Genomic DNA, 27102 nt, shown 5'->3' on the forward strand with positions numbered 1-27102 from the left:
AATTTCAAAGATTTTACTGAGTTACAGTTCATACAAGGAAATGTGTCAATTTAAATAAAATTCATTAGACCCTAATCTATGGATTTCAAATGATTGGGAATACAGATGCATCTGTTGGTCACAGATACCTTCAAAAAAGTAGGGAGTGGATCAGAAAACCAGTCAGTATCTGGTGTGACCACCATTTGCTTCATACAGTGCGACATCTCCTTCGCATAAAGTTGATCAGGCTGTTGATTGTGGCCTGGGGAATGATGTCCCACTCCTCTTCAATGACTGTGACGAAGTTGCTGGATATTGGCGAGAACGGGAAAACGTTGTTGTACACATCGATCCAGGGCATCCCAAACATGCTCAATGGGTGACATGTCTGGTGAGTATGCAGGCCATGGAAGGACTGGAACATTTTCAGTTTCCAGGAATTGTGTACAGATCCTTGCGACACGGGGCCGTGCATTATGATGCTGAAACATGAGGTGATGGCGGCGGATGAATGGCACGACAATGGGCCTCAGGATCTCGTCACGGTATCTTGGTGCATTCAAATTGCCATCGATAAAATGCAATTGTGTTCATTGTCAGTAGCTTATAGTTACCCATACCATAACTCCACCTCCACCATGGGGCATTCTGTTCACAACGTTGACATCAGCAAACCGCTCGCCCACACGACGCCATACACATGGTCTGTGATTCTGAGGCCGGTTCGACATACTGCTAAATTCTCTAAAGCAATGTTCTTAAGGTAGAGAAAGTAATATTAAATTATCTCGCAACAGTTCTGGTGGACATTCCTGCAGTCAGCATGCCAGTCGCACACTCCCTCAAAACTTGAGCCATCTGTGCGTTGTGTTGTGTGACAAAACTACACATTTTAGAGTGGCCTTTTATTGTTGTCAGCACAAGGTGCACCTGTGTACCGATCATGCTGTTTAAATCGGCTTCTTGATACGCCACACCTGTCAGGTTGATGGATTATCTTGGCTAAGGAGAAATGCTCACTAACAGGGATTTTTAACATTTTATTGTGCGTATGGAACATTTCTGGGATTATTTATTTCAGCTCGTGTAACATGTTGCATTTATATATATTTTCCAGTGTAGGTAGCTATTTGGCAAGCCTCCAGACCAAATTAAAGCCCAGAAAATCGCATTAGGGAGTCCCAGGGGGTGGGATGCCCGGTAGCCAACTGATGATGAGCGCTACTCATCTACTCTTATAGCCACACAAACACTCAAACACACACGCACACTCACACACACTGACGGCTCCGAGGCCCAATTTATTAACAATTACTGCTCGTTAGCCGAGCTTCCTGATAGCGGCAGGGCTACCGTGGCTGATACCCGCGCTAGGGTCTTTTGTCTTGTAATTATCGCAGTTTGAAAGAAACCAGCGATTTATCCATCTTATCCATCTTCTTCTTGAAGTCTACAATATGTTTTGGGGGTATTTTTCCGCCGGTAGCTATACCATACTATTTATTTGCTCAAGCATCCTATTGTGATATGTATCATATCATTGATTTGTTCAACCCGGGCTGTTTCTCCATTCCTTTTTATTGCAAAACAATCCGTGCCATCTATAACTGTTTCTGAGATCTGTGATCTATCATTTAGCATATATACATACTGTAGCATGCAATATATTTTGCCACACAACCTTTTAATATATGCTGTTTATTTTTGCAAAACAACAAGTGCCATCCACAACTGTTCATTCATTGTGACTTTAATCTGTCATTCATTGTGACTATAATCTGTCATTCATTGTGACTATAATCTGTCATTCATTGTGACTATAATCTGTCATTCATTGTGACTATAATCTGTCATTCATTGTGACTTTAATCTGTCATTTAGTGTGACTATAATCTGTCATTCATTGTGACTATAATCTGTCATTCATTGTGACTATAATCTGTCATTCATTGTGACTATAATCTGTCATTCATTGTGACTATAATCTGTCATTCATTGTGACTATAATCTGTCATTCATTGTGACTATAATCTGTCATTCATTGTGACTATAATCTGTCATTCATTGTGACTATAATCTGTCATTTATTGTGACTATAATCTGTCATTCATTGTGACTATAATCTGTCATTCATTGTGACTATAATCTGTCATTCATTGTGACTATAATCTGTCATTCATTGTGACTATAATCTGTCATTCATTGTGACTATAACCTGTCATTCATTTTGACTATAATCTGTCATTCATTGTGACTATAATCTGTCATTTAGTGTGACTATAATCTGTCATTTAGTGTGACTATAACCTGTCATTCATTGTGACTATAATCTGTCATTCATTGTGACTATAATCTGTCATTCATTGTGACTTTAATCTGTCATTCATTGTGACTATAACCTGTCATTCATTGTGACTTTAATCTGTCATTCATTGTGACTATAATCTGTCATTCCTTTTGACTATAATCTGTCATTTAGTGTGACTATAATCTGTCATTCCTTTTGACTATAACCTGTCATTCATTGTGACTATAATCTGTCATTTAGTGTGACTATAACCTGTCATTCATTGTGACTTTAATCTGTCATTCATTGTGACTTTAACCTGTCATTCATTGTGACTTTAACCTGTCATTCATTGTGACTTTAACCTGTCATTCATTGTGACTTTAACCTGTCATTCATTGTGACTTTAACCTGTCATTCATTGTGACTTTAACCTGTCATTCATTGTGACTTTAATCTGTCATTCATTGTGACTTTAATCTGTCATTCATTGTGACTATAACCTGTCATTCATTGTGACTTTAATCTGTCATTCATTGTGACTATAATCTGTCATTCATTGTGACTATAACCTGTCATTCATTGTGACTTTAATCTGTCATTCATTGTGACTATAATCTGTCATTCATTGTGACTTTAATCTGTCATTCATTGTGACTATAATCTGTCATTCATTGTGACTATAACCTGTCATTCATTGTGACTTTAATCTGTCATTCATTGTGACTATAATCTGTCATTTAGTGTGACTTTAACCTGTCATTCATTGTGACTTTAATCTGTCATTCATTGTGACTTTAATCTGTCATTCATTGTGACTTTAATCTGTCATTCATTGTGACTTTAACCTGTCATTCATTGTGACTTTAATCTGTCATTCATTGTGACTTTAACCTGTCATTCATTGTGACTTTAATCTGTCATTCATTGTGACTTTAATCTGTCATTCATTGTGACTATAATCTGTCATTTAGTGTGACTATAACCTGTCATTCATTGTGACTTTAATCTGTCATTCATTGTGACTATAACCTGTCATTCATTGTGACTTTAATCTGTCATTCATTGTGACTTTAATCTGTCATTCATTGTGACTATAATCTGTCATTTAGTGTGACTATAACCTGTCATTCATTGTGACTTTAATCTGTCATTCATTGTGACTTTAACCTGTCATTCATTGTGACTTTAATCTGTCATTCATTGTGACTTTAATCTGTCATTCATTGTGACTATAATCTGTCATTTAGTGTGACTATAACCTGTCATTCATTGTGACTTTAATCTGTCATTCATTGTGACTATAATCTGTCATTCATTGTGACTATAATCTGTCATTTAGTGTGACTATAACCTGTCATTCATTGTGACTATAACCTGTCATTCATTGTGACTTTAATCTGTCATTCATTGTGACTATAATCTGTCATTTAGTGTGACTATAATCTGTCATTCATTGTGACTATAATCTGTCATTTAGTGTGACTATAACCTGTCATTCATTGTGACTATAATCTGTCATTTAGTGTGACTATAATCTGTCATTTAGTGTGACTATATTCTGTCATTCATTGTGACTATAATCTGTCATTCATTGTGACTATAATCTGTCATTCATTGTGACTATATTCTGTCATTTAGTGTGACTCTCTGTTGTCAGATGGTTTTGGCTTGTGTGATTTAGGTAAATATGCTGTGTGTTTTATGATGGCTGAGAAATATCCATTACACTTTTGACTGTTTTATCTCCACATCAGGCTCTGTTAACATAGAAATACACACTATTTTCACCCACACAGTGTGTGTACAGTACATATTGATCACATAGTGTCCAGAGCTCCATGAAGTCATTAAAGTTGCTAGCATTTCATTTGGGGTTTTGACCTTTCCTTTTATTACTGGGTTGTTCAAATAGGAAGCTTGTGGTTGAGCATTGCGTGCTACTCTGTGATCAGTTCAGTGGCTCTTCTTTATCTCTCTCTCTCTCTCTCTCTCTCTCTCTCTCTCTCTCTCTCTCTCTCTCTCTCTCTCTCTCTCTCTCTCTCTCTCTCTCTCTCTCTCTCTCTCTCTCTATCCTTGTCGTCATCCTCCACTCTCTGTGTTCTAAGCAGCTCTTCCCCTCTCAATCTCTCTCTTCCTTTCTCTCTATATATCCTTCTCTCTCTCTCTTCCTTTCTGCCTCCCTCTCTCCTCCGCTGTCTCTCTGTTGATGAGGCCACTCTCTGCGATCAGTTCATGAAAGCTCTCCTCTTACTCATATCTCTCTCTCTCTCTCTGTATAATTCAGCGGGAATGCAGTGTTGCTCAGCCTCCTCCGAGGTGCTGCTCACACAAAGGAACCTCATTGTGTAAGTGTTCTTCGATCTTAATGAGCCAACACGCTGGGTACCACACGACCCTCCTACCTCACCAGATCCCTCCCCCTGACCACACCCCCTCATGAATATGAACCCAGCCCACCTCCTTATTCATGAGCAGCTATCTGTGTAGACATGTGCACCAAGGCTAAGTGAACTGATAAGGAAAAGGGGGAGTGTCTTCCTCGGTGAGCGGGAGTGCGGGAGTCACAACTCCAGCGTGTCGTGTGTGAGAGACAGAGATAGAGAGTGGAGACGAGAGAGAGAGAGAGAGAGAGAGGAGAGAGAGAGGAGAGAGAGAAAGGCTCCGGCTGATGCTGATACCGCTACCATTACTAGCACAGCTGCTCCTGCTGCTGTATCCGTTACAGTGCTTTACATCAGAGCTTCCCTCTGTTCTACTACGCTGGAGCTTTGCATATCCTTGGCTCGGTGTGTATGAGTGTGTGTGTGCGTTTGCAAATGTGAGTGTGTCAATGTGTGGTGTGTGTCTGAGATGTCCACTACGGAGTGACTGATGAGAACGGGTGCACTGGTCTGGAGGGTGACCCCCTGTCCGTACGGTTCCACTGCCGCTGCTGTCGCTCGGGGACGATTGGACGCCCGGCGTTGCCACGACGATTAGGATGGGCTGCAATCTGTGCACTTTACAGAAACGAGAGGAACACTATAAGCTGCTGTATGAGATCGCACAGGTGAGTGGAGGATGCCGACACCGCTGAATCTCACTGTCGCGGTGCTACCATTCAGTCAGTCTGTTTGTGTGCATGGTGTGTGTTCTGTGATGGTGTGCGATGTGCGCTGTCTATGATGAGCAGGGCCGGCCCTAGGCGTAAGCGACGTAAGCGACCGCTTAGGGCCCCTTGCTTTAAAATTGCTACATTTTCTCTATGTCCCATCGCAAGATGCGTCTATTTCAGGAAATTAACTCTAAAACTTCCCCCATCAAGATGGAGGCATGTAAAATATTTTGGGCCCCCAAAAGGCTAGAGTCCTGATGGTGTTGCCGTGTGCTGTGTGCAAAACATCTGTGTATTGAAAAGAGGCAAGGAGAGCTTCCTTCAGCTTACCTGTTAGGAGAGCTTCCTTCGGCTTACCTGTTAGGAGAGCTTCCTTCGGCTTACCTGTTAGGAGAGCTTCCTTCGGCTTACCTGTTAGGAGAGCTTCCTTCGGCTTACCTGTTAGGAGAGCTTCCTTCGGCTTACCTGTTAGGAAAGCTTCCTTCGGCTTACCTGTTAGGAGAGCTTCCTTTGGCTTACCTGTTAGGAGAGCTTCCTTCGGCTTACCTGTTAGGAGAGCTTCCTTCGGTTTACCTGTTAGGAGAACGGGAGATATTTTAGCCGAGACAAATAATAATAACAACACTATGAATAACCTTATTTGTATCGCGATTTTCAATACACGCAACAAAGTGCGTCACATGGCGAAAGAGAGCGAGAGAGAAATACAGAGCGAGAAGAGAGACAGACTCGTGTGTTTCCAGCTATGGAGAGCTTTGACGGTGAGTTCTGCACCTCGTCAGAAGAGCGCTTTAGATGTGCCAGAGTGGAGTGGAATCCGTTCATTCAGTCAGAGAGGCTGAGAGCAGGTAGAACAGTCAGTCGTACTACAAGCACCCTCGAAGGGTTCAAGACTGTTGTGAATCAACAGTTTGGTGATGTTTCTTGTCCAGTCTGTTTTGGGTTGTTTACAATTTGGTGTTGTGTCACACATTCTGGGGTGAAACGCTGTTTGTTTGGGTACATGTTATTTGGGGTTTGAACAATTTGGGACTGGCTCGTACAAAGCGAGTCGTCTGTCTTTGTGTGATCGGTAGCAGATTGTGTAGGGTTTAAGGGGACTGTTTGAGTCTTGTGTGTTCCTGCTAGGTTGTTTGGGGTTGGGGAATGTTTGTAATTGTCTTTGTGTGGGAGTGCTTTGAGCATGTTTGAGTTTATAGTCAATTGGAAAACCTAATCTCATTTTGGAGGATACCTGTGTGTTTTCCGTTCTCTTTAAGTTCTCTCAATCTCACTGAAGTTCAGTGCTTTGGGCAAAGAGTACTTCACTCTTTCAGCTTTGGTCTTCAAGAAACAATGACTTGTTTATACTTTTTTAACTCAGACATGAAGCGTAACCAAGGAAGTATGTCTCACACCAAAGAGTTGATGGTCTAACTACCCATTGGATGACTCGTAAGCTTGAGTAAGCATGACTCACATACTGCAACATTTTGATTACCGATATGTGGATCTCGATATTTAAGCATCGTTTAATTATGTGGCTCAGTGGTAAACGTGTGGTGTTAGTCTCCCTAAACTCCCTCAAACTCCCCCGTTCTCCCCCCTTATTTCCTGCCCAAGTCTCCCCCTCCAGCCCTCATCTCACGACAGGCTAAATAACGGAGGAGCTCAGCCTCCCCCGGTTGCTCAACCATTGAACTCCCGCCAACCCCCCCTCCAACATGCGGCGTCTTCACACGAGTGTGATCACAGCCCTCATTAGCTGATTTATAAAACCATTCTGTGCATCAATTAGGTGTGAAATGTCTCTCTTTACCCTTGTGGAGATAGGAGCGGAGAGAGAGTAAGAGGATAAGGAGATTGGTTAGGGGGAAGGCTGCGTTAACCGCTGCCTGTCGTTTCTCAGCTCGTCCTGTGCAACCGGAGTCTGTGTCATATACTCAAGTGAGGGGCGTTGTCATAGTAATTGGCGTTGTATGAATGAATAAAGGTGATGCTTGCGTCAGATAGTTTTAAGCTTCTGTACTAGCACCAGTAATGGAGGAGCGATTTGGTTAATAATCTTTGTCTTTAAAGCAAACCTAGCTGAAACTTTCAGAGGAAGGGGAAGAGGGAGAAGGAGGGAGGAGAGAGGAAAGGAGAGAACGAGAGGGAGAGAGACAGGAAGAGAGAGAAAATGAAAGAAAGAAAAACAGAGGAAGATTGTTGAAAAAATGGGGACGAGAATCGTGGGAGCAGCTGAGGAGATAGGAAAGGTATTGAGCAAGAAGAGAGAGTGTCAGAAGGAACAGCGTGAGAAGGAATGGAGGACTAGGTTAGCTGTTGCGGTGTGTGAGCTCTGTACGCAAGCGTCCCCTGTCATAACAAACGTATCCTCCTGACCACAAAGGCACACTGACACACTTCCAGCCCGCTGTGTTTGTCTGTGAGAGCTCCGCTGCACAGAGAACACACTCCCCCTCTCTGTCTCACGCTCTCTCTCTGGTCGGAGTGGCAACGCTTCATCTTCTTCTCTTTCACACCACCTTTCTTGCTCTCTCACTTTCACCCCCCCCCCCCCACACACACACACACACACACAACACACTCTCTCTCTCTATTTCTCTCTCTCTACCTGCCACACAGAGAGCTGGAATCCTTTGTTATTATGCAGAGCATCTTCCCGGGCGTGAGAGAGACCAGTCTTGCAGCAGGCTGTTTTCAGGAGCAGTAGTCAGTCACAGTGGTTGGTCACCCTCACACCTCCCCTCTCCTCTCGTCACATTCAGAAACAATTGTGACACTATCCCTGCTGCACTGACCCCGTGAGCTGTGGGAGCTGTATTCACTCTTTCCTCTCTTTCTCTCTTTCACGCTCTCTGTTTGCTGCCCCTCTCTCCTTCTTTCTCTCTCCAGTTGCTATCTCTCTCCCTCTCCATTCTCTGCCCTCACTCTCTCTCCTCTCAGGGCTGCAGGTGTTTGACATGAGAATGCTCACCTCTCTCAGCTGACCTGAACAGATACTGTATCTCATTGTGCTTAGGTAAAAATGTCTCATTTCGAACAAAAATTTTTTTTTATTGGTTTTGCCTAATCTAAATTGGGTGGGCCCGGCTCCCCAGGATGAAATGTTTTATTTATTATCGTCTCTGAACCTGACCGAAAAGGCCGCATCATTTATTGTACATTTCTTGTTCTTTCTTGCTCTCGCTTTTTCTCTTTGATTCTCTCTCTCTCCCTTCGTCCTTTCTTTCTCTCCTCCACTGTAGTTAACCTCCCAGTGATTGTCCTGTTGGTGATAGGGATAATAAAAACACATGTGAACCCTATTGGCGTGCTTAACAGCTCTTACTTTCCTTCAAGTGACACAGTAGGCGACGCAAACCTCCAAAAATACACTCTTCTAGACAATAGCATAGTTTCTTCGCTCTGCGAGCTGGTAAAGATTTTTCGAAAATCTCATTGTGTCACGTCTTTCTCGCTGCTCAGACCCCACTGACGTGTGGCTTTTTAGGGCTAATTAGCAGCGCCACAGACGTTGATGAGTGGAGCAGCAGACGTAGCAGAGTGGCGCTCAGAGACTAATGGCTATGATGGGATTCCAGCAGTCGGCTATAGTAGTTTACAGTAAGCGTCCATTAGCTTAGATGAATGTGTTCTCCATTGTGCTTTCATGTGATGGTATATCCACGATAGGAGTGTACAAACTGAGTAAAGCATTAGTGTAGTAGTTTGGTCTCGGGGGGATTGTGATTCCAATAGCTTGAGTGATTTGAGTGTAAAGTAATGTTAATATGTCACCTCTAGGCCACACTAACAGACAGCTGTCACTGTTACTGACAGAATGGCCAAAGTGATGAACGCCAGAGTTGACATGTGTCTCTACCATTGTGACACCTTCTCCAAGTTGATCGTTTGTCATTTCCCAATGACCATTCCTTCCTGCTTTTTCCAACGAATCGGCTTCGAAGAAAGCCGAGCATGATGATGAGTTCTGGAAGATAGGAGAAGAGTCGAGCTCTGCTGCATTTGGGAATGAAATGGAAAACGGCTTTAAGTCAACGAGGCACAACACCTCCTGATAACTGACCCTGATACAGTTTATGGGGGAAAAAAAGGAAAGATGTTCACTCTACCCCAAATGCTTTAGGAAATAAATTGATTGTATTATATTGTTCTTTGCATCCAGAAATTGGATCATGAAAAATAGATTACGGATATGGTGTGTTGAGATGTTTGATGAGGAGCTGCTTTAAGCAATGGATCGTAAAGGCTGCAGTGATCTTCGTATAGATTTCTGAATGTCCAAATGAAGAACTCGTCAAACCAAATGTATTGGGATGTTAAAGCGGTCTTCGGCATTTCGGCGTCCGTGGCGCTTAGCGAGCGATTGAGTGGTGTCTCTGGGTGACAGAGCTGGAATGAGACAGAGCCGGAAACCACCTGAGCCTGGGCGGAAAAGGTCGATTCCAAAAGACTTCTGTGATGTATGGAGTACGGGTTCTGTTCTGTGAAGAGGCAGGAGCGTTACCCGAGTACCACATGTGCTGCAGCCTGTGGACCAGGGACTAGGGTGACATTTCTCCATGACCCTGATCTGGGGTCAGTTTTGCATTTCCCCCACAAATGGTTAAAATCCTGTGCCTAGGGGAAACTTCACCTGATAGCGTCCAGTGTTACATGATGCTCTATTCCCACTCTGCTGCTGCTGTACAGCACCACCTCATACCATTTGCTTCATGAGTGGTTGGTGGCTCGCACAATGCAGGTCAAGAGGTCAAACATAAAAATGGAGTCTGGTATTTATTAGGATCCCCAATAGCCACAGCTGCTCTTCCTGGGGTCCACATGAAACATGCTATAATACATAGTACAGAGCACTATTAGTCAAGGACGGATCTGCATACATTTAAAAACGCCACACACAGCCTACATATCGGCACGTACACACACAGTATCTAATACATAATGTCGCGTTCAGTGATATTGTGTCGTAGCTCAGTTTGAGTATTGAATGCTGTTGCTTTGAGGATGTGTCGGGCCCGCTGTGCGCAAACGGAGGTGCGAAGGTTGGATGAGTGAGCTTTGTGAGAGTGGTTAACGTGTCGATCTGAAGGAAAAGACGTTCGGAGTAATTGCACAACAAGCCTCCGTGCATGTGTAACACATAATACAGTGCAAATCACAATACAAAATGGCTGTGTCTCTTCACAGTCCCCTTTGTGCACTAAGGTGTTCTTCTATCTGTTTTTATTTCTAGCTTGGGTAACAGAGAGTTATGTAGTCATGGCTCTATTTAATACTGTGCGCTTCCCAGCCTCTGTTCTGGACCTGGGGACTGTGAAGAGACCTCTGATTGCATGTGTTGTGTTGTACCGATGAGTGTCATAACTGTGTGCCAACTGCTTGAACCGACAGCTCGGTAGCGTCAACACATCAGTATTTTTTTTTATATAACTTTCATTTAACTAGGCAAGTCATTTTGGAAACCAATGACGGCCTAGCCCGGCCAAACCCTCCCCTAACCCGGACGACGCTGGGCCAATTGTGCGCCACCCTATGGGACTCCCGAACACGGCCGGTTGTGATACAGCCCGGGATCGAACCAGAGTCTGTAATGATGCCTCTAGCACTGAGATGCAGTGCCTTAGACCGCTGCGCCACTCGGAAGGCCAAATACCTCAAATACCACAAAAACCAATAGTGATGCAGTGTTATCAACGTGTCTTGTGAGGGACTATTAGATGAATTGAACCCCCTTTAAAAAGGGATCAGACAGTGTGTGTGTTTGTGATGGTTTTCACAGGCACTATAAGGACTCTCCGTCACCCCACCTCCCTCTCTCTCTCTCTCTCTCTCCTGCTCCCTCCCTCTCTATCTCCAGACTGTTCGCTACAAATGTTCTCATCCATCTTCTTGTCCCATTACATTTTTTTTTGTTGAATGATGTCCCTCAACCATTAAAATTGATAGGAGAGAACAAGAGGGGGGGGGGGGGGGGGGGGGATTGTGCACCTTGATTGATCTTGTGTCCACCAGCCTGAGATTACACTGAAATATAATCTGTCCCTCCTTTTCTTTGTCCACCCATTTACCTGGGAATAACCCAGGCCCATATTTCTATCCCGTATATCCCGTATATCCCGTATATCCCGTATATCCCGTATATCCCGTATATCCCCGCCTAAAGCTCCAAATGCAGTTCATCCTCCTGGTTTTAATCAGAATCCAGGTCTATTATTATCCACCTCCACCACGTTTGATTGGCGACACAAATGGATGTCTCTTCACATCGGAAGGAGTCCCTCTCACTCCCCCCCCCCCCCCTCTCTCTGGTTGGAGAACTGGCAGGAAATGAGATCTAATACATATGCTGTGTTGCTGAGTTGATCGTTATCCACTTTGCACTACCAGTATCGCAATACTCTTCATATCGTGGCAAGGAAATCCGGTTCATTAGGAAAACGGCCCTAATGTTGGAAACAAACATCATTATTTTGTCATCCAGAGTCACGTTTGTTTATTTTCCAAGCTGTCACACAATATTTTACATACAGCAGGTTTGTAAAGGACCAACAAGTTTGGTCTGCTTCGTGTTTTTCATTTTTGGCAATGGAAAAATATTGAAATACGTCCCGGCTAGGGTTGAACATGTTCCCGGTATTTTACGAATGTTTCTTCCCTAGAATAAATCCCTTTTCTGCCGGGTAATCCGTCATTTCCCGCCAAAACCGGAAGTGTCATTCAAAAGCGCGATAAAGCATATAAATGTCTGGATTTGATTAGAGCTTTGATCAGCATGACAATTCAAACCTGATGCTACCTGAGCCTGATAAGACATATTAAATACATGTTATGAGCCCTTCATTAATGACATTTAATGAACCCATCCCCCCCAAAGAAACCAAATGATTGTGCCGTTATCCAATACATATAATCGGCTACTGCACATTACGCATGACAGAAAAACATAGAAGCTGTAAATGTAGCTAGCTATATGCTCTCTCAGGTAAATACATGAAACAAGCTCCAGTAGGCAATTCGTTTTTTAACAAAGATACAAGCATAGGCAAATTTGATTGTAATTTTGAAATATAATACGGTCTATTTGTATAATTAGTAGGCTGACGCATATATACCTTTCGTAATATTTCTCTCTATCATTGCTTCATTCCTTCCTCGCTTTCAACACTTAAATGAAAAATGTTTCATTGTCCTTATCATTGTAATGCTATACTTGAATGATATAGGACTAGAAGTAGATGCAGAAGGCTTCCACTTCTCTTCACGAATAGATTGAATGGTCATGGGTCTGAATAAATAACTGCTATAGCCTACCGCCATCGCCTGTTCGCTCTTCTTTCAAACTACCCGCGAGTTCTGTTGGCTGCTGTATTTAACATTCAGCAAACAAGAGCTTGCATCCCTCTTCGAATAATCTATTGGTATAAGAAATGCAAAAAAAAAAGAAGATGTCCAGCAAGCTATTCTAGTCTAGCTTTTCCTGCATGGGACTCCAAGAGAAAGGCCGGGGGGGGGGGGGGGGGGAGGGGTGGGGGGGGGGGGGGGGAGGGGGGGGGGGGGGTTGCGTATTGTGCAAGAGACAGAGGACACCAATGGAGTTGATGGAGGAGGAGAGAAAGACTGCGAGAGTGCGCGCACGTGCACTGATTTAAAGCAATGATATTCGAGTGATAGGCTGTTTTTTTTTAAAACTCTGCAGCTGCAATTAAAACAATTATATTCTTTACAATTAAAAGACAAGGTGACCCCCGAAAGCCAGATGGAGATGGAGTAAATTAGACGGTCCATTCGGTCCTCATAATACTGTAGCATAGGCTATGCTGCAGCACATGTAGGCCTACCTGTCACAAGAAAACAAGTTCCCATGATGAGATGATAGGTCTACATGCATAGTGAACTGCGCTCCATACTGAGATGGGCTGTCTGTCCCCACCCTGAGCGTTGATTCATCATGCAGAGGCCGTAGAGAAGCCAGATTTAGACATTGCATATCATTTAACAGTTCCATATCACGCCGTGCTGTTCATATAAATAATGTATAATGATTTATCGATTTCTCTCAGATATCTATGCCCGGAAAAGGGAATGGTTTTGGGCGGTAAATCCCGGTAAATCTCAGTAACCGGGTTCCTACCATTCAACCGTAGTTGCACAGTTGTTTACAAACTAGGAATATTTACTTCTCCCTGTTCCCCGTCTCAGCCTGAAGCTTGTGGTATTATTCACACAGTAGTTCTCCGGTCTCTGCGAGAGGAGAGACCACTGCAGTGGATTACATAACCAAGCGCTCACACTGAATACAGAACCACAGAGCTCATACAGCATTCTCTTTAAAGTATTTGACATATATTTCACACAGCATTTCTAAATATACAGCGAATGTTCACTGCATGCGGTGGCAGAGTCGTTCGTAGGATGATGACGCAAATGATACTGTAGTACAATAGCTATACTAGATACAGTAGTTGTCTATAGCAGAAACAATATGTGTTTGTTGGCTACAATAAGCATGTGACGTTGAATCAATGCAAAGTTATTCGATATCAGTGATCTCGCCATGAAGGCCTCCAGTCCCCCTCTATATCGATCACAGTTTCAGGACATTCAGAGACATTGGCCAGCAATACAGTGGTGTTTTTATTCAACACTTAGAAATCATGAAACACGCCTCTCTACTTCGACTCACACTCTCTCCCTCCCTCTGCATGACCATCGTCCAGTGAAATATAGACACTACCATTCAAAAGTTTGGGGTAACTTAGAAGTGTCCTTGTTGTTGAAAGAAAAAGTTTCTCAACAATTTCTTGCATGGAATAGCCTTCATTTCTCAGAACAAGAATAGACTGACGAGTTTCGGAAGAATTCTGAGCCTGTAAATCGAACCCACAAATGCTGATGCTCCAGATACTCAACTAGTCTAAAGAAGGCCAGTTTTATTGCTTCTTTATTCAAAACAACAGGTTTCAGCTGTGCCAACATACTTGCAAAAGGGTTTTCTAATGATCAATTAGCCTTTTTAAAATGATAAACTTGGATTAGCTAACACAACGTGCCATTAGAACACAGGAGTGATGGTTGCAGATAATGGGCCTCTGTAGATATTCCTTTATTTTTATTTATCAGCCGTTTCCAGCTACAATAGTTATTTACAACATTAACAATGTCTACACTGTTGGGCTATTATGTGTATTAGCATATTGTTAGGAGATCATTTAAGTTCCTTTGTTGTTGGTGTTTAATATGTAGCATGTAACCTATTGCAAACCTGACATGCTTTGATTGGCCTCCGTGACAGTGATTAACACTAGAAAAGCCTGGCCTTGTTGGACCCCCCTTGAGGCTAATGACGTGTCTTTTGAAAGTCAAAGTCTAATTAATACACGTCATGCAGTTGAAGTCGGAAGTTTACATACACCTTAGCCAAATACATTTCAACTCAGTTTTTCACAATTCCTGACATTTAATCCTAGTAAAAATTCCCCGTCTTAGGTCAGTTAGGATCACCACTTCATTTTAAGAATGTGAAATGTCAGAATAATAGTAGAGAGAATGATTTATTTCAGCCTTTATTTCTTTCATCACATTCCCAGTGGGTCAGACGTTTACATACACTCAATCAGTATTTGGTAGCATTGCTTTTAAATTGTTTAACTCGGGTCAAACGTTTTGAGTAGCCTTCCACAAGCTTCCCACAATAATTTGGGTGAATTTTGGCCCATTCTTCTTGACAGAGCTGGTGTAACTGAGTCAGGTATGTAGGCCTCATTGCTCGCACACACTTTTTCAGTTCTGCCCACACATTTTCTATGGGATTGAGGTCAGGGCTTTGTGATGGCCACTCCAATACCTTGACTTTGTTGTACTTAAGCCATTTTGTCACAACTTTGGAAGTATGCTTGGGGTCATTGTCCATTTGGAAGACCCATTTGCGACCAAGCTTTAACTTCCTGACTGATGTCTTGAGATGTTGCTTCAATATAGCCACATCATTTTCCTCACAACATGATGCTGCTACCAGTGTGCTTCACGGTTGGGAGGGTGTTCTTCGGCTTGCAAGCCTCCCCCTTTTTCCTCCAAACATAACGATGGCCATCATGGCCAAACAGTTCTATTTTTGTTTCATCAGACCAGAGGACATTTCTCCAAAATGTAAATCTTTGTCCCCATGTGCAGTTGCAAACCGTAGTCTGGCTTTTTAATGGCGGTTTTAGAGCAATGGCTTCTTCCTTGCCTTTCAGGTTATGTCGATATAGGACTCGTTTTACTGTGGATATAGATATTATTGTACCTGTTTCCTCCAGCATCTTCACATGGTTCTTTGCTGTTGTTCTGGGATTGATTTGCACTTTTCGCACCAAAGTACATTCATCTCTAGGAGACAGAACACGTCTTCTTCCTGAGCGGTATGACGGCTGCATGGTCCCATGGTGTTTATACTTGCGTACTATTGTTTGTACAGATGAACGTGGTACCTTCAGGCATTTGAAAATTGCTCCCAAGGATGAACCAGACTTGTGGAGGTCTACAATTGTTTTTGACTGATTTGGTTGATTTCTTCTGATTTTCCCATGATGTCAAGCAAAGAGGCACCGAGTTTGAAGGTAGGCCTCGAAATACATCCACAGGTACACCTCCAATTGACTCAAATTATGTCAATTAGCCTATCAGTAGCTTCTAAAGCCATATAATTTTTGGCACAGTCAATTTATGTAAACTTCTGACCCACTGGAATTGTGATACAGTGAATTATAAGTGAAATAATCTGTCTGTAAACAATTGTTGGAAAAATGACTTGTCATGCACAAAGTAGATGACCTAAACGACTTGCCAAAACTATAGTTTGTTAACAAGACATTTGTGGAGTGGTTGAAAAACTAGTTTTAATGACTCCAACCTAAGTGTATGTAAACTTCCAACTTCAACTGTACATGCCCTTTGGAAGAAGAATAATTTTTGTTGTATTTATGAAGGTCTTCGGTAACATATTCAAAAAGAAGATGCATCTCAAAGAACACAATAGCATTTTTTTATTAGGGCCTTTATCTTCTTCCCCAGAGTCAGATGAACTTGTGGACACCATTTTTATGTCTCTAGCTGTGTTAGAATATTCAACCTAACCGTACTAACCATACTACTTGTGACGTACATTGAGTATATAGTGTTATTATTGGTCATAGTATGGATAAAGTTAGTATGCCAAAAGTTCCCGGATGTCGTACTACATTCGCCTGAATACGAAGTATACAAACAGTGGACACATTCTGTGGTTTTAGGGGCCATGATGCAAATTCCATGCAATACCTCTACTCATTCAAGGGTTTTTCTGTATTGTTACAATTTTTTCTGTATTTTTACTAGTAGAATAATAGTGAAGATATAAAAACTATGAAATAACCAAAAAAGTGACAAACAAATCAAAATGTATTTTACATTTGAGATTATTCAAAGTAGCCACCCTTTGCCTTGATGACAGCTTTGATCACTATTGGCTCAAAACAACTGTTAACCCGGAAATGCAAAAATCTGACTTCAGTGAGTTCAAGACAACTTGGAACGGCCCATGTTCGGAATTCTGTCGCTGTACATTTTCAAAGTGCTGAACAAATAGTTATATTGACTACGTCCGACCTAGCTCGCTCATTAATGTCTTCATCGAAATTACGCATTGCCTCTTATCCGCTTGTCGTCCCCTTATGCCATAGTTTCTACATCTCAATTGTCAGTAGAAACCACATTTGTTTAAGCAAGTCAGCCATATCAGCTGTTTTTTTTTTAAAGGCAGTAAACGAGGCTGAATGAACTGTTTCGCTGCCAGACAAGGCTCCGCTGATAGCCAGGTGTAGCAGTGGTAAGGTATTGGGACTCTGCTGTTGTGACAGCTTTATGTAGGCCCTAACAGTTTGTGGGCACCGTTTGTCACCGTTACAGTGCAATTAATGTAATGTTTAGTGTTGTGGCTTTGCTGGCATGCATCCCACTTAGTTTGTTTTGCCCCACCAAGATGTACATGCTAAAATCGCCACTGAGCACGGTTAATAGCTCAAACAGCTCATATGTTTGTTGTCCAGGATGAGCCTCTCCCCACTGATAATGTAACTCTAGATAACATGACCGTCTTATTTTGTCCTGCAACATGGCAAGGATTTCCCCTCTCCCCACTGACGCTGGTCCTGGCAAATTTACGGGGAGATACCAAGTCAATGGGGGTTTCATCAGTCACTCTACTAAATCTCATTCAGGAGGCGCGGGCAGGAGAGGAGGATTTAAGAGGGAGTTGATGAATTGACCTTTTCCTTTTCTGCCGCTTTCTTATCCCAATAAGAGCGGCGTTGACCTTATCAGCCGAATATATCAAATCCCCGAAGCCCCCCGTCCACCATCTTCTCAGCCCCGCTGACCGAACGTGAGGGCTTCTTCAAAATGAGTTGTATCCCCTCCGCTCACTCGCCCCCCTCTCTCTCTCTCTCTCTCTCATCTCTTCTATCTCCATGTGTAGGTAGCTTCAGTGTGTGTGCGCGTGTTGTGACATGTATATCCGACCTGAGCGTTGATGAGGTCCAGGCCTGCTCGGGTGTTAAATGAACTGTTACAGTGCCTCCCGTCAATGGCAAACAGACTACTGAAACAGCAGCACGCCTGGTCATTTGAATGCACACAAAACACAAGACAAAAAACAAAAAACAAATCTTGATTTGAAACACCTGGCACGGATGTTTGAGGAGAGCGTCCCGGAGGATTGTTAAGTGATTTCAGCACTACACACGATCTGGTGAATCATTCAGGTGCCTCTCGGAGTTTCTATAGAACATTTTGTTGAAGTGAATAGCAAGGAGCACGTCGCAAACGCGTTAGCGCAATGTTCATTTGTCTGGAAGTAGCTTGACTTTACGAGGATGTACACAGCCGAGGAGGTCCAGGGATGCAGCCAGGCAGTTTGGGTTGTCATGGGAACCCGCAGTGAGTGGGTCTCATGTGGCTGAAGGTTCAATACGATTCAAAATATTTGAAGCACTTTGAGATTGCTTGTTTAAGCATTTGCTTGTGCCAACCTTGAGCGCCGTATGGGTGTTGTTTGCACTTTGGGGGCTATCACATTGGTTCTTTTGTACAAGCCAAGCTCAATAATATAGCACGGATACAAATATTTGAAGACTTAAAACCCGGTGGCTATTGGCTGGTGTGGCTATTGTTCAGCGTTCCCTTTCTTTCCTTCCATCAGGCTCTGGTCCGTCTGTCTAATGGCCATAATGAAGGATTGTTAGTGTGAGACGAGGGTCTGTCTAATGGCCATAATGAAGGATTGTTGTTGGTGTGAGACGAGGGTCCGCTCCTTAATTCTCATTCCTGGGAGAGTGTGCTGAGACGCTGTAGAAAAATCAGCCTCTACTCACTGCCTGTTAATTCCCAGGCACAATTACAACCTGACTGGGTAATAGATGCTGCCTAGCGTGTGTGTGTGTGTGTCTGTGTGTGTCTGTGTGTGTGTGCGCGCGCGTGAGAATCGTTAGAACCCCCCCCCTAGAATGTTAGAATCCCACATTAATCTCTAATCAGCAATTAACCAATCAAGGCCACATTGCCGTGGAGAGATGTACACTGCAGTAAAGTGTCCCACTCTGATGTACACAACGAGGCTATAATACTGTATCTTGATAAGGCAAACAGAGGGTCAGACATCAGAGCCAGATTTGTCATTGAGAGAGAAGGAGGTCAATGCTGGCTGTGGATAGATAAGACAGGGGCCTCTGGCCACGCACGGTGACAGCTGCTCTTGTCTCCTCTCAGGCCCAGGGAGGGTGTGGGGGGAACTGAGCGAGTGCCGAAGTGCCTGGACACGAGGCGTCCATTGGAGGTGATCTAGACAGGGTGGGGTCAGTGAGAATAATTCCTTAAGAGCCCTTTTTCTTTCTCGTCATCTCCCTCTTCTCCACTAGCAGACGTTTAATGGTGGCCCCAGACACTGGAGTCATTAACTGGTAGTTTGGGTACCTCTTAAGGAGTTACACTCGTGCCCTTTTGCTCTCAAGAAGCAGCTCCTCGCTCGCTCTCTCTCTTTCCAAGTCCCCAGTGTTGTTCTGAGTCAGACGACAGGCCAGGTAGTGACAGAACACTGGATCTGATATACGTGGAGCCCGGAGCTCTATGGTTCTTGCCAGGCTGGCGGGTGACAGCGGGCGACGGCAGGGGGAGGGAGTGCTGGAGGGGTGGAAAGCGATTAGGTTCATTTATACCATGGCAGCGCTTGGCACGGACAGTAGCATGTTCCACGCTGATCCAATGTAACACTAGAATGAGACCAAATGGCTCCCACGATTGGAAAGCAGAGGGAGGCAGGGGGAGACGGGGTTGGGGGGGGGGGGGGGGGGGGGGCGAGAGGAGGGCATCTGCTCCACATTCACCCAGTGTCTTATAATTAGGTGATCCCAATTGCTTTGGAACAAAGTATCTGTTCCATTGTGATTTTCAGGATAACGATTCTATGGGTTTGGAAACATGGAAGCGGGTGGAGGGTAGGGGAACCCCCGCCCAGCGATGATAGACAATTAGTGAACTCAGAAAGCTGTATTTACAACATAAAAAGACATCAGCCTCAGCGGAAAGTCACCATGACAACGGCCAATTGTCCCAAAACAGCAGTCAGCCAACCTGTTAAAGACTTCCTGCATCTTTTACAGTATATTGGGTTCTCTCTCTTTGTCTCAGTCATATTCCCCTGTCCTCACATAGCATCAACATGTCACCACAGAACAGAGGTTCCTAAAACTAGGGTTGATCGGCCCTCTGGGGGTCCGCAAGACACCCCGTAGTGGTCTGCTGGGAGGCTTTCAACTTCATCGTGGTCTCATAATCAATCATGTCCACATTCATTTTAAAGTGCTACTGGTCCAACAATAGGTAAGAGTGCCATTCAGTGAACGCAAGCATTTGCCCTCCTTTGTGAATGCAGATGGGCTGGGTACTGTACTGTGTTACTGTGTTCACCCACTAACGGAGCATGTTATGCCCTCCCAGTCGGGTTAATGGATTTAGAGACCAGTCTGGCTAAAAGGGACTGAAACTCCATGTTGATTTTAATAGAATGTGAAATGAGTCCACCTGTTCACCCGGCAGGTCACACAGCAGTGGTTAATATACACGTGTGGTGTACCGCTTTAGGGGTTCAGCAGGCAGACGCTACCCAGGGTTACTCGTATTGGAGATAATAAGTTGCGTAAGCATCTAGCTCCAAGAATCTCCCCTTGAGGTTTACACGTACTGGGGACAACGTGTTACTTTGTGTTAATCTAGAAGTATTTTCTTTCACTTTGCAATTAGCTGCAGTACTTCAGTTTCTTGGTCCTCTGCTAGCTATACATACCAACAGGCTCTTGTAGCTACACATAATGCCAAATACTCCCAGCCAATGGGTCTGGTGTGAGAGAGGATAGCTCAGATGCTGTGGCTGTGGGGTATAGACAGTAAGCAGTATCTATCTCTCTGCCATAAGCTGACCTATATAACGTTCACCTGGAGCTATCACTGAGGTGATGCCTCAAATATTGAGTGTCAGACACAAGGGGAACACATAACTCCCTTAGTTATGGGACAGGAGCTCACTTCTAAACAAAAGAACAGAAAACATTGATTTCTCCAAGCAGACTGGATATATATCAGTGTTCAGGGCCTAAAATACAAATGTCTCCCTGGAGCTGGGGGGTTTCTGGTGGACAGCTGGAAAGGCATGATGTGATGGACTGGTAGGATCTTCCTCTCTCTTTCTTTTTATAATGTTTCCCCTCTCTCTGTCTGCCTGCCCGTCTCTCTCTCCCTCTCCCTGTCTGTCTGCCCGTCTCTCTCTCCCTCTCTCTGTCTGTCTGCCGGTCTCTCTCTCCCTCTCCCTGTCTGTCTGCCCGTCTCTCTCTCTATCTTTCTCTGTCTGCCCGTTTCTCTCTCTCTCTCTCTCTCTCTCTCTCTCTCTGTCTGCCCGTCTCTCTCTCTCTCTCTCTGTCTGCCCGTCTCTCTCTCTCTCTCTGTCTGCCCGTCTCTCTCTCTGTCTCTGTCTGCCCGTCTCTCTCTCTCTCTCTCTGTCTGCTCATCTCTCTCTCTCTCTCTCTCTCTCTCTCTCTCTCTCTCTCTCTCTCTTTCTCTCTCTCTGTCTGCCCGTCTCTCTCTCAATTCAATTCAATTCAATTTGCTTTATTGGCATGACATAACAGTGTACATATTGCCAAAGTTTATTTTGGATATTTACAATATAAAAATGAGAATGAAAATTGTCAATGGGACAACAGTAACAACAATAACCAAGTGTCAAAATAACCATACATTCAACAATAACAATAAACATACAGTAGAGGACATGTGCAGGTTGATTGGTCTGTCAGACGCTGTCCCTCAACTTACATATTGTCAGGAAATGCAGCTCCGTCTCAGGTTCTGCTGTTGTGCAGTGGTTGCACAGCCTTTCCTCTACAGGGAGCCAGGTTTTCCTGTGTCTACCCTTCAATGGCAAGGCTGTGCTCACTGAGCCTGTACTTTGTCAAGGTTTTTCTAAGGTTTTGATCAGTAACCATGGTCAAATATTTAGCCACAGTGTACTGTCGATTTAGGGCCAGATAGCACTGCACTGTCGATTTAGGGCCAGATAGCACTGCATTTTTCTTTGTGTTTGTGCTTGTGTTTCCCAATAAGCAATATAGTTTTGTTTTGACTGTGTTGTAATTTGGTTTATCCTGATTGATTGGATGTTCTGGTCCTGAGGCTTCAGTATGTTAGTAGAACTGGTTTGTGAACTCAGCCCCAGGACCAGCTGGATGAGGGGACTCTTTTCTTTGCTCAGCTCTTGGCATCTCTCTCTCTCTGTCTGCCCGTCTCTCTCTCTCTGTCTGCCCGTCTCTCTCTCTCTCTCTCGTCTGCCCATCTCTCTCTCTCTCTCTCTGTCTGCCCGTCTCTCTCTCTCTCTCTCGTCTGCCCATCTCTCTCTCTCTCTCTCTGTCTGCCCGTCTCTCTCTCTCTCTCTCTGTCTGCCCGTCTCTCTCTCTCTCTCTCTGAGTGCCCATCTCTCTCTCTCTCTCTGTCTGCCCGTCTCTCTCTCTCTCTCTCTCTCTCTCTCTCTCTCTCTCTCTGTCTGCTCATCTCTCTCTCTCTCTGTCTGCCCGTCTCTCTCTCTCTGTCTCTCTCTCTCTCGAAAACACACGTGTTGGTTCTTGAGGGAGCTATTTGTTTGCTCCTCTTACAGCTTTTACACAGATCTGTCAGTTGCTCTGAAGTAACTCAGCCCTCAGGTGAATGGACAAGTCCAAATCTAAGCCCCCATCCCTTGCTACAAACAAATTATCCTATTGAATAAACACAGACTCAAACACCCACAGCGTCTAAAAACAGACTTTCTCATATTGATTATCTCTCTCTGTGTCTCCCTCGGGCTGTACTAGATTTGCACTAGTCCCACAGCAGCCTTCGAGGAAAGCCCTTATTCAAAATCTACACACCTCTCCCCAGCACACATCAACTGGCAGATAGCCTGGTACTCCCAAGTGGCGCAGCGGTCTAAGGCTCTGCATCTCAGTGCTAGAGGCATCACCACAGAACCTGGTTCGATTCCAGGCTGTATCACATCCGGCCGTGATTGGGAGTCCCATAGGGCAGCACATAATTGGCCCAGCGTTGTCTGGGTTTGGCCGGGATATGCCATTGTTGTAAAGGCGAATGTGTTCTTAACTGACTTGCTTAGTTAAATAAAGGTTGGTTACAGTACCACCCCGTAGCCACTCTCTCAATCCAAATTCAGTTGTTCTGTCAGGAAACACAAACCTGCTCTTGAATCTGCTCTCAACAGACAGAGGCCCGCTGGACGAAGCTCCTTACGAGCCGACAGGTCGGTCCAGAGTGTGTGAGTGGCGTTTAACAACCCCCCCCCCCCTAAAAGAGCCACCGGGGCAGACGATCCCCTGGTGTTTGACAGGCAGCCCCGGGCGGTGGAGGGGAACTGACATGAGTGATGACACTCAGAGTGTTCGTGATGAGCTGGGAGACACAGCGGTGACACTAATGGACTCCCACTCAGTGTTCTCCCGGCACTGCACATGCTCTCTTTCCAACACACACACACACACACGTACACACACACACACACACACACACACACACACACACACACACACACACACACACACACGCATCTGCTGGTCAGAGCATTGGAACTGACCACCGAGAGAGAGTCGAATGAGAGAACAATACAAACTACTGTATGGCACATGTAAACCTAGGATTGCAGCCTATCTATCAGTATAACCAGCGAGATACTTTGGAGGAATACTGTATGTGTAATTGGTATGTGGAGGAGGCATTCGGCTAGGTGACATATGAAGCAGGAGGGTTCTCCCCAGTATGTCAGCTAGTGTTTCTCCCTGTGTTGAGTCTACGAGGGGCGATGTAGGCTGAGAAGGCTGAAAGGCCTGGTTGTGTGTGAGAGGAGCTCTGGTGTGTAGGAGGAGGTGCTGGCTGCTATACTGCAGCACTATGCTGCCTGCCTGCGGGGGAGAGAACAGAACATAGCCACGAGTTAGTTAACTCCCCTGAAGTAGTAACTTTTACACACACTCCAGTTACCCCCTGAGGTGCGCCACTTCTCGACTGTGAGCTCCTTCGGATAGTGATTCTACTGCTGGAGGAATGTGTGCAGTGGGCTTGTGAAATGGCTCGTCGCCAGATTAGAGGACTTCAAAACGGGATACATCTTAAATATTGATATGAATAAGATGATAGTTATGCCTAAGATTGAACGATTTAACAGAAAGCTGTTTAACATTTTTTGATTAACATACTTTCGGTACATCAAACATAATGAATAATTTACACTACTGATGACCATTTGGCTTATATTACTCTTTTTACGCATTGTCATCTGACTGTAAGTGACATTTCTTTAAAGATTTGCAGTTCAATTAGCTCGTAGGAAGCGTCTCTCGCTCCAGGTACTAACGCTATTGGACTTTCAAATAGATTTTACAATTGGAATAAATGATCCTTACTCTCTCCGTGTATCGACTTGCGACTCCCCTGCATTTGGCGAGGAATTGATTTCGTCTGACAAAAGACGTGGAGTTTTCGGGGAAAAAAAACTTTTGTGGCGATCTCATTGACAAATTGCCCTATTAAAAACGCCCCGTGGAACTGTGTCAGTGTGTCTAGTGCACAAACAATAAACACGTGCCATAATCGAGCTAGCTAGCCTCACTGAAATCCAAACAATAAAACACCGCACAGCCTCAAGCGCTAGCCAACCACACACTTCCCACTCACATCAGCTATTATTAGCTGCACTACACTATCTAGTTACCAGTGTCCTGCTAGTCTCTCCGGTCTAGACTCTATTGTGGCGAGGACGGGGACTTTAGCGGTGACTGCTAGAATGCTAATGTGATGCTGTGAGGCTGTATTCATGAAGCTTCTTATCGCTGCCTGCCTCCCTCGGGCCCGGCCATGCGAGCCGCCGCCGTGTGTGTGTGTGTGTCAGCCACCCCATCAACCGCCTGCCCCTTATCAGAGGAGCTCCAGGGGGGGGGGGGGGGGGGGGGGGGGGCAGTGACCTGTAGAGTGACACCGAGCACACTGACTCACCCCTGGGCCTTTGAGTCCGCCTTCCCAGATGATCCCCCTGATCCCATGGGTTTCCTTCCTCAGCATCACTCATTCATTCTCTCCCTCACACACACACACACATACACATACACCCACCCTCCTCCCCGCCCCCACACACACACATCACTAACAGAGCCAGCGCAAAAGGTGAGCGTATGCGCTGAGGATGGGGATGGAGAAGGATGGAGCCTCCACAGGAAGGCCACCGCTGCATCCCAAATGGTACCCTATTCCCTGTATAGCGAAACTGCCTTTACCCAGGGCTCAAAGTAGTGCGCCATGTAGGGAATAAGATGCCATTTTGGACACGGCCCATATGACTTTGGTACCACTATCGACTAGAGATCAGATTGGCGGCCGGAGGCTCTGTTCTGTTGACTCGGGCCTGTTTCTCAAAATGCCACCAGCGATTGTTGAAACTGTTAAAGGTAGTGTGAGGGGAAACAGGACGCTGGCTCCTCTTGTTGTATGTAGTGATAGGGGGGGGGGAAATGGATACAGTTACATATGATTTTGGGACAATATTATATCAATATTTGACTCTAAGTCTCGATTTATAAAAACTGTAGGTAGCGTTAGCTAGCGCCAGTCGGCTGTACCAGCGGCAAGTTTTAGATTTTTTTTTATAGTGTGCCAAAATGTTTTCAGCACTTTCATTCCCAAAACTAGTTCTCATGCTTTCTCTCGTGTCTCTCTGCAGCAGACATATACAGATGTAGGATCTTCATTTGATCCCTCTTCTGTTGCTGAGGATTTTCCTGCACAGCAGGAACTTGTAGGATATTCAAGGTTTAAAAAGGCTGCTAAAGTTTGAAATTTCCACTTTAAAATGTCAAACTTGATTTAGCCTAACAATTGTTTTATCAACCCCTACAAAAAATGTCCATCAATTATAGTCCACGTGATAATTCACATTTCCTGTTGCGGCAGGATTATTTCCCTGCTCAAATTAAGGTCCTACATCTGCAGTGTTTGGAACATCAAATCGCAATATCGAATAACAACACATATAGAATCAGGAGAATCGCATATCGTATCGGCACCTAAGTATCATGATAGTGTCGTATCATGAGGTCCCTGGCAATTCCCAGCCCTAGTTTTATGGTGGAGATAAGGGATGATTTGTGTCCTGTGTATTCCCATAGGTCTTCTATTTTCTTGACTTTTTCCTTTAGCGAAATAAGAGAAGAGGAACATCCTTGGCTGGTCGCTCACCATCCACTCGCAGCATAAAAAACACAAACAAAAGTGAACCTTCCCTTTGGATGAAGACCCCAAAAATAACGTTGTGTGCCATTATCTTTTGAGCTGTGCTAAAATAAACACAGCTTAGTGCACATCAGAAAGGTCACGTAGTCAAATGGTTGCAAAGGTGTTTGTGGGACATATGCAATAGAATAAGCAGTGCAAGTGGCATTGTTTGTAAGTGATATCTTGGCTTGAGGCTACTAGTGACTTAACAGAACCCACTTACAGAAGTCACAACATACAGTTGAAGTTGGAAGTTTACATTCACCTTTTGCCAAATACATTTAAACTCAGTTTTTCACAATTCCTGACATTTAATCCTAGTACAAATTCCCTGTCTTAGGTCATTTAGGATCACCACTTTATTTCAAGAAATGTCAGAATAATAGAAAGAATTATTTATTTAAGTTTTTATTTCTTTCATCACATTTCTAGTGGGTCAGAAGTTTACATACACTCAATCAGTATTTGGTAGCATTGCCTTTAAATTGTTTAACTTAGGTCAAACGTTTCGAGTAGCCTTCCACAAGCTTCCCACAATAAGTTGGGTGAATTTTGGCCCATTCCTCCTGACAGAGCTGGTGTAATTGAGTCAGGTTTGTAGGCCTCCTTGCTCGCACACGCTTTTTTCAGTTCTGCCCACAGATTTTGAGGTCAGGGCTTTGTGATGGCCACTCCAATACCTTGACTTTGTTTTCCTTAAGCCATTTTGCCAGAACTTTGGAAGTATGCTTGGGGTGATTGTCCATTTGGAAGACCCATTTGCGACCAAGCTTTAACTTCCTGACTGATGTCTTGATGTTGCTTCAATATATCCACATCATTTTCCTCACCTCATGATGCCATCTATTTTGTGAAGTGCACCAGTCCCTTCTGCAAC

The 27102-nt window shown here is 44.2% G+C and overlaps 1 protein-coding gene across 4 annotated transcripts in view; it reads left to right on the top strand.

Annotated features, from left to right (window-relative positions):
- The first annotated feature begins 4756 nt into the window (after window positions 1-4756).
- LOC129866680 (PDZ domain-containing RING finger protein 4-like) overlaps window positions 4757-27102 on the top strand; it is a 114557-nt gene continuing 92211 nt past the window's right edge. For 2 of the 4 annotated variants that reach the window (XM_055939483.1, XM_055939486.1), the window contains exon 1: window positions 4758-5321. In XM_055939483.1, the coding sequence (XP_055795458.1) occupies window positions 5253-5321 (69 nt within the window). In that variant the 5' untranslated portion in view covers window positions 4758-5252. Of the gene's footprint in view, window positions 5322-27102 lie in introns of all 4 variants that reach the window. The other 2 variants (XM_055939485.1, XM_055939484.1) reach the window with 2 other exon arrangements.

This window comes from Salvelinus fontinalis, chromosome 12 (genome assembly GCF_029448725.1).
Source record: "Salvelinus fontinalis isolate EN_2023a chromosome 12, ASM2944872v1, whole genome shotgun sequence".
In the NCBI taxonomy this organism is placed as follows: domain Eukaryota; kingdom Metazoa; phylum Chordata; class Actinopteri; order Salmoniformes; family Salmonidae; genus Salvelinus; species Salvelinus fontinalis.